At 33.4% G+C, this 15,494-nt stretch overlaps 1 protein-coding gene across 1 annotated transcript; it reads right to left on the bottom strand.

Moving 5' to 3' along the window:
* Positions 1-13,572: 13,572 nt before the first annotated feature.
* LOC143227303 (zinc finger BED domain-containing protein 5-like) lies at positions 13,573-14,544 on the bottom strand. The gene has a single exon (XM_076458759.1). The coding sequence runs from the start codon at positions 14,542-14,544 to the stop codon at positions 13,573-13,575; it is 972 nt and encodes a 323-aa protein (XP_076314874.1).
* Positions 14,545-15,494: the final 950 nt, after the last annotated feature.

Raw genomic sequence — 15,494 nt, 5'->3', positions numbered from 1 at the left:
ATTGACCGTCACATTATAACGCCCCCACGGCTGAAAGGGCGAGCATGTTTGGTGCGACAGGGAGTCGAACGCCTTAACCTGCCTGCTTTTAGTGTGCAACTCAAGACATTACAACAGTTGTGGCGGTTCATAATATTTGGACTTAAGTTGTAGTTCTTAAGTCATCCACTAACATGTGAAAAATCTTTGACTGTTTAATTAAGGACTATAAAATGTGCTTAAGTATGGTGTGTGTGTGTGTGTGTTTTACTTATAGCAAAGCCAAATTGAGTTTAAGTATGATATAAAACGTTCTACGATATCTACTTCAATCAAATACACTTTCCTAACGTACAGAACAACAAACATTTAAACCACATCTTTTTAAAATATTATGTTGTTTTAGATTATGTATTAATAAAAAGACAATTCTATATACAATTAAAATCAGCCATGCTCAGTTGGTTCTTTTAGACATTCACTGTAAATACATAATACATCTACTCGTTGCGTTCTAATCGATTTATCGGAACTCTTTCGAGACGACTTTCTGTTTCAACTGCACTACTTTTGTAGGCTAGTCCAGCAAGACCTTCTACTAAAGAGTTACGTCGAACTGAGCAGTGGCTGCCCATTTTATCTTTGTTCATCACGTTTTTCTTTACTAACCATCAAGAGAACTAAATCGAGATTAGGCTAAAGTAAAAAATATATATATATATAATAGTTAAAAACTTAACTTTGAACCACACGTGTTTTGTTAAATTTGTTGTAACTTTGAACCACACGTGTTTTGTTAAATTTGTTGTAACTTTGAACCACACGTGTTTTGTTAAATTTGTTGTAACTTTGAACCACACGTGTTTTGTTAAATTTGTTGTAACTTTGAACCACACGTGTTTTGTTAAATTTGTTGTAACTTTGAACCACACGTGTTTTGTTAAATTTGCTGATTATTATATAAGTTTTACATCAGAGAATGATAAACATGTATCAGACTAACTGGGACGCTACTAAACGATATAAAGTATTTAAATAAACGTATTAGACTCTTCTTACTTTGTACCTTATGTATAACTCAGACTGTACATCCTAATATATAAACACGACATTTGATCTCTGAATATTTTCGGAAGAATTATTATCCCAAATTAATGACTGTGTGCCTCGAGTAATTACACAAACAATGATGGTGTTCTAACAGTGTAATTCTAATTACTATGTTTTCCCTAAATGATAGCCCAATGTGGCTTTGATCTGATACAAACAAAAATATCATACTTAACTTATATTATTTACTGAATTATCTTTCCAATGGGACTTCAATTTCACATGTGATTAGGTTACTGTTTTCTTCGACTTTACGAAATGTCAGAAGCTTCTTCATTTATTGAAATCCCTTAATCAAGAGATCTAGTCTGCAATCAATAAGCGAATATTGGCAGAATTAACATAACCATGGAGAATCACAGTTTAAGGATGTTAATCACTCTTTTTAAGACAGTCAAAGTTCCCACCTCTTGGCCATTACCCTCACTATTATACTCTCTCCAGCAGTTTGCGTTGGGGAAGAAAACAGCAGAAATAAATGCCTCTAGTCATGTTCTCTATATTTTTGCACTACCATCAATCATGCCTTCACTTTTGCGTTTGGAATAAGCGTTTTTAACGTTTATAGACAACTGACATATTAAATACTCGTAAATGTCCTTCACATTATACCGTTGGACACAGTTGAATGTTGAAAACTGCTGAATGAATCGGTTAGTTAAGACATATTTGCTTCTGTTACACATGACGTGCCTATCAGATAGTATGTTTTCTCAGTCATCATCGGTAAGAGGCCACAGCTCTCCATGAAGCAGATGGCTTCTTTTCCTACTGTCAAAGTTCATAGCATCTTTGGTGGCACATATTTTTTTAATAGTTTACCAAAGAGTCAGACTTTGATAACAAAGTTTCTGCTAGATTAGCACCTACTATCATACCCCTTTGAAAGTCATCGAGATCCTTGTTCTTACCGATTTTATTACTGTTACTAAATGTAAGATTCAAACAGTACACATCACTCATCCTATTTTCTTTTTGCAAATAAGTTATTTTACAAATGTGTGTGGGCGTCCTAATAAAGTGGGCTGTCAGCTAGGACAGGGTTCAAGTATGAAAAGAAGATAAGTCTAGCAAAGATATGTCTGTGAATTATGAAATGATATATTTATTTCATTTAAAAACATAGAATAACAGAAATATCTTCGTGTTTGTTATTGCGATATTACCTTTCGTATCTCCTCGCGAGGGTTATTTATCAGTTAGTTAATTGTCATAGTGGGAATTATTGAATATATGTCAGTGAAGTTGTCCTGATATGAATTGTGAAAAGTTAGGACACCCTATGAAAGCCTGTGTATTTTATAACATTTTTGGATATATAGATATAGATTAATTGCCTTTTCTCTAGTATATCATTTCAAAATTAGGGAAGGATGTGTTCAAATAGCTATTTGTCTAATTTTATGTGAAAATTCTGAAGCGTGTTTTTCGAAATGAACATTCTTGGAACGTGAAGTAATTCTAGCACTTATTGTTTGTCATGTGAACAGATTTTTGTCAGAATTTCAAGTATTGGCTTATTTCTTGTTAGTTCTAGCCCAAAAGATACAGCTGGAAAACATTGCACAAATATGATAGATTACTTTAGTCCATCATGTCCGTTTCCTTCTACGAATGCAATGGAATTTATCTCCTTTTTTATTTATATTTTTACTAAAACCTTTGACGTCATTTGTGTTGCACAACTCGAGAATCTAGTTACGTATTCAGTAGAACTGTGGAAGTTGGATTCAGTTTTATTCCAAATTTTAATAATTCAATGGACATACCAGTAATGAAAGTGTTAACTTCGAATCAAGTTGAACCACGGCATTAATCGTTAATAAACAAAAAAAGGTTCGACTGGTATAAAGTTAAAAAACAATACCGATACCAGTGTATTACGCTGCTCAGAAAGTAGTCCGCTTTCAAACCTGACTTTATTTTACTATCTTACGTTAATCAATTCAGGCTGTAAAAGTGATTAGATGAAAGAAAAAAAAAAAGGACAAATAGTGTACAGCATTGACAAAAAAAATTCTCAAATACATCGCTAGGGCGAGTTCTTGTTCTTTGTGCAAAGCTACATAATAAGCAATCTGAGAATTGGACCCTGGATTTTGGCTGAATGTACCGCTAATCCATGGAGAGACGCTAAGACAAAAAAGTAAAAAAACATTGGTTGTTGCCACATTAATTTCAATAAAGACCTTAAGTGGACATGGATGTGTGTTATTTATTCAGTTTCATTAAGTTATAGAAAAATAGGTTTACGGTGTATCTCAGCTGCCAAAACCTATTGGGGAAGTTTTAGGGGAGCAGGTCCCCCTTCACACATTTTACAATCCCATGATTTGTTTTATTGCGTATTGATGCTACAAACTAGATGTTAAAGCGATGGGATCTTAGAAAGTTATTTCTATTATGAAATAATAACAAAAGTTTATACACGCATATTGCCTGAGACCTTAGTTACTTGTTTCAGATAACAAATTCCTTAATTTGAAATGGTGGTAGCTAGGCATCATTGTTAAAAGAATGCTGCCCTCTACAGACTAAATAGTTAAAATTAGGTAACGCCCTTGATTCTCATAAGATTGATACATAATATCAGTCTTATGCAAGTAATAATTATTATAATTACACTTCATTCTTAGTCATGAAGCTGAGTTGAATGTTAATATATGCAGCATTATTGTAGCTCCGAGTTACAATGCGTAAGACGAATCTAAAGTTCGACCTTAAGAGTGTTTATTTGTTATCAAGTACAAAGCCATGCGATGGACTATGTATGCTCCGTGTGCTGCGGGTATAGGAACTCGAATTTTAGTATTGTAAGCTGTAAGACTTACCGCTGAGCCAGCAAGGTGCCACAAAAAGTGTGATTCTCTTGTGATGTATATTGATTTTTGCGGAGCGATCAAAGATAAGGAATTTTTTTTATGTTTTCGTTTTGGAATTACTTTATAAGGTCACGAAACTGACTTCATTCTGTGTAAACACTTAAACACATTATTACTCGTTACTATGGTGTAATCACGGGTGGTGGCCCGGCATGGCCAAGCGTGTTAAGGCGTGCGACTCGTAATCTGAGGGTCGCGGGTTCGCATCGTCGTCGCGCCAAACATGCTCGCCCTTTCAGCCATGGGGGCGTTATAACGTGACGGTCAATCCCACTATTCGTTGGTGAAAGAGTAGCCCAAGAGTTGGCGGTGAGTGATGATGACTAGCTGCCTTCCCTCTACTCTTACACTGCAAAATTAGGGACGGCTAGCACAGATAGCCCTCGAGTAGCTTTGTGCGAAATTCAAAAACAAACAAACAAACATATCACGGGTGCATCAGGTTACCAACTGAACTAGTATGTAGTGATACTATAGAAAGGAAGTTTTTATGTGTTCTCTCTATTGATTTTCTTGAAATTCTATTATTCAGATTTTCTCTTAAATTTGTAACATGTAAATTATGAACTAGAGGAAGCAGAAGGAAGAATTGTGTATGCTCACTTTTTTAGAAAAGACTCACGCAGAAATTTTTAAGGAGAACCAATAAATTAAAAGGGTGAAATCGATATAATTTTTTTAGTAAAGTTGTCAATAAACTAAATCAAATTAAATGTAATAGTGTTCATAAAAGTTTTATTTATTTTTGTTAAATGATAGAAAACAAGTTTATTATTAATAAAAGTTGAAAATAATACGTGATAAATATGTCTAGATATTTCAGGGGGCCAGGCTTCCTTGTCTACACCTGTAGTTGAATTCAAACAAATGACTTGCTGCACGATTTCGTGTTTGACACGAGTGGTCGAAAGTCGTGTCATATTGCCCAAAACACTAATGTGTGTGTGTGTGTTTTCTTATAGCAAAGCCACATCGGACTATCTGCTGAGTCCACTGAGGGGAATCGAACCCCCTGAATTTAGCGTTGTAAATTCGTAGACTTACCGCTGTACTTATGGGTGATTTCAAAACAGCAGTGTGAGTGAAATAGACAAAGTCTTATCCACTTTAGAAGAGGCTGCTTAGGAAATTACGGTTTATTCCTGCTATTATAATGGTATCTGGGTATAGTGAAATTACAATGTGTCAGTTCTTTATCAATAATATAGTATTTTATCAAACTAGTTAGAATTTAAAGTTTCGTCGAATTTAAATCAAGTTTTGTTTTTCTTACTAGCTAAAGTTACTATCAGATATAATTTGTTCACTTTATTTGTGATTCTAGATATGACTTCAGGACATAAACAAAACTTGATAGTTCATGTGTATATGTGTATACAATATGTATAATGTCAAAAACTATTCTTCTTCTTACATATACAAGAAGGTTTACGTAAGTGTTTATGCTTACGTAATAAAAGTAAATAACGTTTGTTTTGGGTCCAAAACCTTCATATTCTTTGTGACGGCAAATTTCAAGTAATCGTAACGATGTTTCTAAGTTTATCTATTTATTCTAAAAGATGATTTTTGGGAAGATCAGTTCTACTGTTTCGTAAGTAGAAAAAATATTTTTAATTATCCGTAACGTTAGTGCATTAGATCCGCTTGTGATGTATTCAAGATGTCATATCTGCACCCTGAGAATGGAGAAAAATAAAGTTGTCCGTGACGAGAAACAGAGGCGAAACAGAAAAATCGTGGCTCTTATTAGAAATCTACATGCACACATGATAAAAATTTGGCAAAGTGGGAGGTGCACATCACGTAATAAAAAGGTTTTTCCAGTATCATATAAGCAAGCGTTCCATTATAGTATGATATACATGTATAAACGTGTAATAATGAATGCATACAAAATTATATAAAAAATTAACTAATAAGTTATGATACAAGATGATAAAAACTCTATAATCCGAGCGCTTTCGAAAGATGGACCTTTCTTCTGCAGGGACATACTGATAATAAGTAATTTATCCTTGTAATGATACTAGGTGGAAGTGCAGAACTCTTTCCAAGTGAGAAAATCAGACTCGATTAATGAAATCTACAAACTGAAAATTTTGACCTGGCTGCCATCTATGAGATCTTACGTGAACTAATAATCCTTGATGACGAGAAAACCCACCTAATATCATTACAGGCTAATTTATCATTACAGGGATAAATTATTTATTCTCAGTATGTTCGCTCCTCTATTAGTGCCTTCTCTACCCATACCAGCCGTTTTTGAATATATAACTTACCTGAACTAAGCTTCAATGCATTTTTCTAAGGACATTTTTTAGTTCATCTCTCTTACAAAACATTTTATTACTTAAAGAGATTTAACATTTTAAGAGCAAATCATAAACAAATTTAAAGTGGTTAATCTTGTAGATGTAAGTCTATTTACGATTGGTTTAATTTTATGACATTTTAAAATTACCACAAAATTGCATGTTTACATTTTTAAGAAACCATTTAGAAAAATAATACATTGTAAAACCAAAATAAAAAACAAAGTAACCACTCATATATGATGATGAATAACCACGAATGAACACTTTAAGCACATCATTTTTACGCAGTAACTGAATTTCGTGTTAAGAAAATAACTTTTTAAAAGTTTATTCATTAAAAAACTATTCAATAAGTGGCCAATTATTGACCTGTAATTAAATCTTTAATGTCTTGATTTTTCCAATAATTTATTTTTAGAACATTTTAGTTACCAATCTCAAAAAACACACAAGAAACATCCTTTAAATACCTGTATAAAGGTGAAGCAAAGTTCTAATATTCTGTTGAAAACGTAGAGGAACAAAACAAATGAAAAAAAAATGCATATTAGGCCTACAACTCAGACTGTCTTTGATATAGAGCCTGAAAATAGGTTGAAAAATTATTCCAGACATGTTCAAAGTTTTCAGGAAACATATCGTCATTATCCATTTGGACGTTCTGGTGTGTTGACCAAGTCGGATGTCTTCTAACCAGAAAAAAATGACCAACATAATCTACTACTGGAACCACCTTGAACTCGGCTCTGATCTACTTTATATAAACACATGTTAGGAATCAACTCACACGAACTTGTTTAAGTAGAATACCATACCTGCGCTGTGGTTAGGGTAAGGACTAAAACAATTGACTTCTTTTTTGTAATGTGTTGAACTTTGATTTTTTGTTTTGTAAGCTCTTCGTCTATAGCTATATATACTCATCTATTAATCATATATATAAATAGAATGATTATGATAAAAATCATTATATCTTAAAAACTACCTAACATCAGAGATCTAGATTTCACCAGATGTATGAGAGGATCGTATGTTTTATTTATAAAATTTTGCATTTTGTGAGGTTGTCTCAAATCCATAATATTTTGTACACCTGAATCCTTTTCTCGAAACTGGAATTTCTTTCATTTCTCAGTCTTCTAAGAATACGATAATGGTAATTTGATTGAACTACGTATAACTATGTAGTTTATATTGCAAAGTTTTTTTATAACAATACGATAAAGGTAACTTGACTAAAATACGTGTCATTGTGTAGTTTGTATTGTAAATATTTTCTAATAATATGATAAAATGATAATGGTAACTTGACTAAAATACGTGTCATTGTGTAGTTTGTATTGTAAATATTTTCTAATAATATGATAAAATGATAAAGGTAACTTGACTAAAATACGTGTCATTGTGTGGTTTGTGTTGTAAATATTTTCTAATAATATGATAAAATGATAAAGGTAACTTGACTAAAATACGTGTCATTGTGTTGTTTGTATTGTAAATATTTTCTAATAATATGATAAAATGATAATGGTAACTTGACTAAAATACGTGTCATTGTGTAGTTTGTATTGTAAATGTTTTCTAATAATATGACAAAATGATAAAGGTAACTTGACTAAAATACGTGTCATTGTGTAGTTTGTATTGTAAATATTTTCTAATAACATGATAAAATGATAAAGGCAACTTGACTAAAATACGTGTCATTGTGTAGTTTGTATTGTAAATATTTTCTAATAATATGATAAAATGATAATGGTAACTTGACTAAAATACGTGTCATTGTGTAGTTTGTATTGTAAATGTTTTCTAATAATATGATAAAATGATAAAGGTAACTTGACTAAAATACGTGTCATTGTGTGGTTTGTATTGTAAATGTTTTCTAATAATATGATAAAATGATAATGGTAACTTGACTAAAATACGTGTCATTGTGTGGTTTGTGTTGTAAATATTTTCTAATAATATGATAAAATGATAAAGGTAACTTGACTAAAATACGTGTCATTGTGTGGTTTGTATTGTAAATGTTTTCTAATAATATGATAAAATGATAATGGTAACTTGACTAAAATACGTGTCATTGTGTGGTTTGTGTTGTAAATATTTTCTAATAATATGATAAAATGATAAAGGTAACTTGACTAAAATACGTGTCATTGTGTTGTTTGTATTACGTCTTTAAAGAAAATAATTAATTCAACTGCTTCGTTTAGGGATACGTCGGATACTGTGGTTAAAAGTGACAGAAACATTCTGAACACCTTCTACGACTATTTTTAAAATCCTACGTCTAGTTATTCCAAAATAAAATGTGCCTTTTATGAATTTTAGTTTCCAACACAAGTAATGTTTAACGTGTAACCGTTTTAAACGCTCCGTGGAGACTCAATTTGTCGACTTGTGACGCTAAAAATGAGTTTCGATATCTGAGGGGAGCATAAAACTTTTAAGCCCTCCAACCTATAAAAATGCATTAAAGTGTGATTTTTAAACGTTCGTGTGTAAATATATATATATATATACACACACACGATCTTTCAGCTATTTATTGTTCTGAAACTTTACATTATAACCAAGCAGTGGACAAGCAGTGGACAGCTATCATTCATATAAACCTGGCCCGGCATGGCCAGGTGGTTAAGGCACTCCGTAATCTGAGGATCGCGGGCTCGAATCCCCGTCACACTATAAGTGTTCGCCCTTTCCGCCGTGGAGGCATCATAATGTTACGATCAATCCCACTATTCGTTAGTAAAAGAGTAGCCGAAGAGTTGGCGGTGGGTGGTGATGACTAGCTGCCTTCTCTTTAGTCTTACACTGTTAAATTAGGGACGGCTAGCACAGATAGCTTTCGTGTAGCTTTGCGCGAAATTCAAAACAAAATCAAAACCAAATCATATCAATCGCAGCTTAAGATTCATATAATAAACAGATAATCTTTAGAAAATACGTAGGTAAATATGAGATATTGATATAATTAGTAGCGGCAAATAGTTCAATGATATCTTACAATTCTAATTTAAACTGAAACCAAAACTGTTTTTAAAATACTATTTTCAAATTTCAAACAGAAGAATAGCACGTCCACTTGATTACCTTTAACGATTTTTATTACCTTTAACTAGAGCGGTTTGCGTATTTCCAATTCAGTAATAATATGATATGGCGTTCTCTGATTTGTGATTTTAACTATTCGGTTTATGTTTGTCACTGTTGGTTTCATGTACTTCAGGATTTCTGTTGCCAGCATGCAATTCGTCTCTCTCTCTGTATTTATATAATTATTCACGAAATGTTTATGCATTAGTTTTACTTATAAGTTAATCGTCTGAAAATGACTAAAGGTTCTCTTCTCTTTTTTTCCGCCACACGCACTGTTTCTAGGGTATGAAACAGCCATGAATCATCCAACCAGGAACTTCATCATTCTTTTAACACTAACGACTGTGAGTTTCTCAAAATCAGCCACTTCATCTTACCATTGTAAGTATGATAAAGGTAGCGTTATCAGTATCACAGGATTATTTATCCTGTGTTAACTTTGTGGTTTACGAAAATCCTTCAGGAATTGGAAACGAAACAGAAACTTTCTAACTCTCGTGCGATCAAAATTACCAGTTGGCCTCAAGTTGTACTGTTGTACATAACGTTAATGAAGCGAAGGATTATCCAGTGCAATTATATACATATATTTAAAAATATAATCCAACCTTATAGTTCGCCCCTATCCTTCGTAAATCTGAGGGCTTTCAACGCTTTAAGATCGGATTTCCATATCCGCGGTAGGCAAAGCAAGCATAGCCCATTATGTATATATTTGTACTTAACAACAAACAAACAATCTTACAGTTTAGGCCAAATTTGTACATTCAACAAAATATTTTTTTGTGATAAAGATTGGAAGTGTTGCATACACAAAACATGAGTCCATTTCTGTTGTCAGTAAATACTTATTACATATATATTTAATAAAGGTTTCTAAACTAATGTTTGTGAAATATACGTTATGTTGATTCTTATAACTGACAACAATAACTTTATATCTTTATAGTTAACAACAATAGCTTTACATCCTTATAAGTAACCAAAATAACTCTGTATCCTTATAATTAACAACGATAGCTTTACATCCTTAAAAATAAAAACAATAACTTTGTAATTAACAACAATAGCTTTACATCCTTAAAAATAAAAACAATAACTTTGTAATTAACAACAATAGCTTTACATCCTTAAAAATAAAAACAATAACTTTGTAATTAACAACAATAGCTTTACATCCTTAAAAATAAAAACAATAACTTTGTAATTAACAACAATAGCTTTATATCCTTAAAAATAAAAACAATAACTTTGTAATTAACAACAATAGCTTTACATCCTTAAAAATAAAAACAATAACTTTGTAATTAACAACAATAGCTTTACATTCTTAATTTTAACAACAATAACTTTGTAATTAACAACAATAGCTTTACATCCTTAATTTTAACAACAATAACTTTGTAATTAACAACAATAGCTTTACATTCTTCATTTTAACAACAATAACTTTTTAATTAACAACAATAACTTTCTAATTAACAACAATAACTTTGTAATTAACAACAATAGCTTTACATCCTTAATTTTAACAACAATAACTTTCTAATTTCTGTCATATTTTCGAGATATAATCCTTTTAAATAAAAGATTTGACGAGTCGGGTATTGTTACCCTAAATGTGTGAGTATATTGCAAGCAGGTTCATGTATTTATGTTCGTGTTTCCGCGTACGTATCTCGAAAACTAATGAACCGATGTACAAATAAATTTTACATAAGATGGGAAGTTAGTATGGGTCAGTTCTTCCCAAGTTTTGTTTGATCTCGGTTTGGAGCAGTTTTTATAACTAAGAGATAGGGCATTTCTTACACTTTTTGGTTAATAATTCTGTTAAGTGTAATTGGATTTGTAACCAAACTTCATGGGTACATTAAAGTTGAGATTCATCATCACATCACACAATATGATCCAGATTGTTCACGTTTCTGGATCTAAGAAGGATCTTCTGACCTTAGAAGGTGAAATTTGACGTTGTCCAATATAAACGCGTACAATCTCGAAAAGGAACAGCAGGACAAGAGCATGAAATCTCTCCGATCGCTTTTGTATACACAAAGCTTAGTGTGGAAAATTGTTCGATCACAAACTTGGTTCTTTTAGAACGTGTGCCTAATATTGTAAGTATATTACGCTTTGGTTAACTTAAGTAAATCCGTATTGTAACAGTAGAAATATTAATTTTATTCTATAAACAATAAACAAAGTAGCAGTGAAACTCTTCATGAAATTATATAATCTACAGTTAAATTGACCGTGATAATGTTTGTACAGTTATATAATCTACAATGAAATTGACCATGAAAATGTTTGTACAGTTATATAATCTACAATGAAATTGACCGTGATAATGTTTGTACAGTTATATAATCTACAATGAGAGCTTTCGTATAATTACATAACTTAGAGTGAAAACTGTCTTGTTTATTTACATATACCATATTCTGTAAGCTTTAGTCCAAGAATATTAAAAGTTTGTATCATACATAGTAAAGAAAGTTTGTATGTGTTGATAACTAATTGTTTTCCGTCAAGAGCAACAAGCGAAGAATTCCTGCTTCATGGCATAACTACTGGTTGATAGTACAAACTGTTGGGTGACAGTATGAACTACTGGTTGATAGTACAAACTGTTGGGTGACAGTATGAACTACTGGTTGATAGTACAAACTGTTGGGTGACAGTATGAACTACTGGTTGATAGTACAAACTGTTGGGTGACAGTATGAACTACTGGTTGATAGTACAAACTGTTGGGTGACAGTATGAACTACTAGTTGATAGTACAAACTGTTGGGTGACAGTATGGAATACTGGTTGATAGTACAAACTGTTGGGTGACAATATGGAATAATGGTTGATAGTACAAACTGTTGGGTGACAGTATGGAATACTGGTTGATAGTACAAACTGTTGGGTGACAATATGGAATAATGGTTGATAGTACAAACTGTTGGGTGACAGTATAAGCCACTGTTTGATATTACAAACTGTTGGGTGACAGTATGGAATACTGGTTGATAGCACAAACTGTTGGGTGACGGTATGAACTACTGGTTGATAGTACAAACTGTTGGGTCACAGTATGAGCTACTGGTTGATAGTACAAACTGTTGGGTGACAGTATGAACTACTGGTTGATAGTACAAACTGTTGGGTGACAGTATGAACTACTGGTTGATAGTACAAACTGTTGGGTGACAGTATGGAATACTGGTTGATAGTACAAACTGTTGGGTGACAATATGGGATACTGGTTGATAGTACAAACTGTTGGGTGACAGTATAAGCTACTGTTTGATATTACAAACTGTTGGGTGACAGTATGGAATACTGGTTGATAGCACAAACTGTTGGGTGACAGTATGGAATACTGGTTGATGGTACGAACTGTTGGTTGATGGTATAAATTACTGTTTGACACTATCAACTAATGATTGATGGTACGAACTGTTGGTTGATAGTCGGGTGTTATTATACTTTATAACAATGATATTTCAGATCACAGGCTACACTTTAGACCAGTGCTTTTCAACCTTTTTGCAGGCGCGGATCCCCCGAGGAGCTCATTTTTTCTTGCGGATCCCCTTGTACATAAATATATATATATAAGATTTTTTCAATGAAATAAAAACGGTTTATATACACAAAAACACAATACAGTACCATCTAAATTTGTTTATTCAAGAGAATTACAAATTAATGTGAAATTTGTCCTTGGTGATTTTTGAACAGAACTGGATAGTTTGGCCTGGTTTTAGAAAGACATACACGCATCTCTTCTTCAAGTGCTAGTAATTTATTTCTTTTCTTACTTTTAATGTTCGTCATGGTGGAAAATCCTATTTCACACAGGTGTGATGTAGAAAACTGCAGGAGAATGCGCAGAGCCTTATTCGAGATTGATGGATATTCTTTTGCAGTTAAAATCCAAAATGAGTCCAGATCAAGTTCAGTGTGCTTCATTCTAAGTGTCCGGTCATTTGAAATACCTGCCAACTCTTCCTCGTCGGTCAAACTGAAATCCACGTTCAAAGATTCAACAAATGGATTTCTAATCCAATCATACTCTTCAAGCGATATTGAAGGGAAATATTTATCCAATCCTTTAATTAAAGATTCCAGATGGTTAATTATCAATGGCAAAATGTCAATTAAATTTGTTCTTTGAACTAAAGTGGAAACATTTCACAATTGCCTCGCAAAGCATGCTTTTTCCAAATAATCAATTTCCTTTTGAACGCATTGATTTTATCTACCGAAGTTAGAATGTTCTCCTTTTTCCCTTGCATACTCATATTCAAATTATTCAGGTGCTGGAAGATGTCAGATAGGTAGGCCAATTTTAAACACCAACTTTCGTCACTCAGAAATTTCACATATTCAATATTGTTGCTTGTAAAGAAAATCATTAGTTCTTCTCTAAGTTCATAAAATCGAGATAGCACTCGTCCTCGAGAGAGCCATCGGACTTCTGTATGAAATAGAAGCGTGACATTTTCAGCATCCATGCTTTCGCAAAGTTTAGTGAACTGCCGGCATTTCACTGGCCTTGACTTTAAGTAGTTGACCATCTTGACCACCATATCAAGTACCTCTTTTAGCTCTGGGCCAATAGCTTTGGCAACTAGAGCTTCACGATGAAGAAAGCAATGTGTTATGAAAATATTTGGCTGAGATTGCTTTACCAATGTGACAAAACCTTTTACACTTGCAATCATTGAAGGACAACCATCTGTGCATATTCCAACACACTTTTCCCATGTCAAGTCCCAGTGATTCAAGTACGAGGTAAGTGCATCATATATATCTTGTTCTTTCGTTGTTTCTGGTAGTTCTCTGCAACATAAAAAGTCTTCGACAATTCCATCATTTTCAATAAATCTAATAAAAGCAAGTAACTGTGATTTTCCACTTAAATCTGTGCTTTCATCCACTTGAATAGCAAAAAAATCAGCAGCTTTCAATTTTAACATAACCCCTTTTTCGATATCAACTGACATGTTCGTAATCCGCCTGCCTATTGTGTTGTCAGACAGAGGGATGTTCTTAATTTCTTCAGCAGCAGCATCTCCAAAAAAAATCTTCGCAATGGTAACACATGCTGGTAATATTAACGATTCAGCGATTGTATGTGGCTTCATCTGCTTGGCTGATGTTGAACTTCCTTTCAAATATACGAGCTTGTTTTGAAGTAGATTCTTTCAGTCTTTGAAAGTATTCTTTGGTTTTATCAGCCAAATTAGGATGTTTTGATATCAGATGACGCTTCAACTTAGATGGCAGCATTGAACTGTTTGATAAATTCTCACCACAAACTAAACATAATGGTGATGGGCAGTTCCGATCGTCGCTAGCAATAAATCAAAAGCTAAATAATCTGAATCATATAGTCGAGTCTTCTGATTTTTATCAATTTTTATAACGTTTTCTTTCTTCAAATCCATTTACAAGCATTCAATAAAAAATAAAAAAATTGAATAGGTACTCACACTTCACGTTGTCTAGCCGATGATGAGTAATCTGAGACAATGTTTTATGGTTTAAATTAAACTACGCTAGGCTATACATCAGTAGCGCCTGGCGCTGCATGATTGGATAACGCATACAGTTCTGTAACCTTGAATGACGCCTATTCTACACCGTTCTTTCGGCAATGCTTCGTCATCGAACTCATACAAGCCGATACGCACGAATTTCTTCATTCATCTATAGTTTTCTCTTCAGCAGTGTTGCAGTATCCTCCTGCCTGCCTTTCCCACGCTCCGCATAGACGTCACGTGCGCACGTCTGAGTCCCTTCCTTCGATTAACACTGATGACCTTATTTGGTAATCTGCCACCTCGCGCTCTCATTTGTTCCTTCCTTCCTATTGTACCTCTCATAGCTGATACACAAGAAGTAGACCAGCAGAGCGTCACGCCGGATAGTATTGGCTACATTAAATGTTTCAATTAAATGAAATGACGTAGGTCGTCGTCATAACTGGACTGCTTGACTGCAAATGTGCGCGCGCAGTTCTTCCCTAACGTTAGCGAAGGTTGCTGGTTTCAGCGGCCCGGCATGGCCTAGCGCGTAAGGCGTGCGACTCGTA

Source organism: Tachypleus tridentatus, chromosome 9 (assembly GCF_004210375.1).
Source record: "Tachypleus tridentatus isolate NWPU-2018 chromosome 9, ASM421037v1, whole genome shotgun sequence".
Classification (NCBI taxonomy): domain Eukaryota; kingdom Metazoa; phylum Arthropoda; class Merostomata; order Xiphosura; family Limulidae; genus Tachypleus; species Tachypleus tridentatus.
This window is presented reverse-complemented; position numbering and strand designations above follow the sequence as displayed.

Excerpts from the sequence above, each read along its gene's own strand:
- LOC143227303 (XM_076458759.1), bottom strand. The coding sequence starts at position 14,544 with ATGAAGCCACATACAATCGCTGAATCGTTAATATTACCAGCATGTGTT.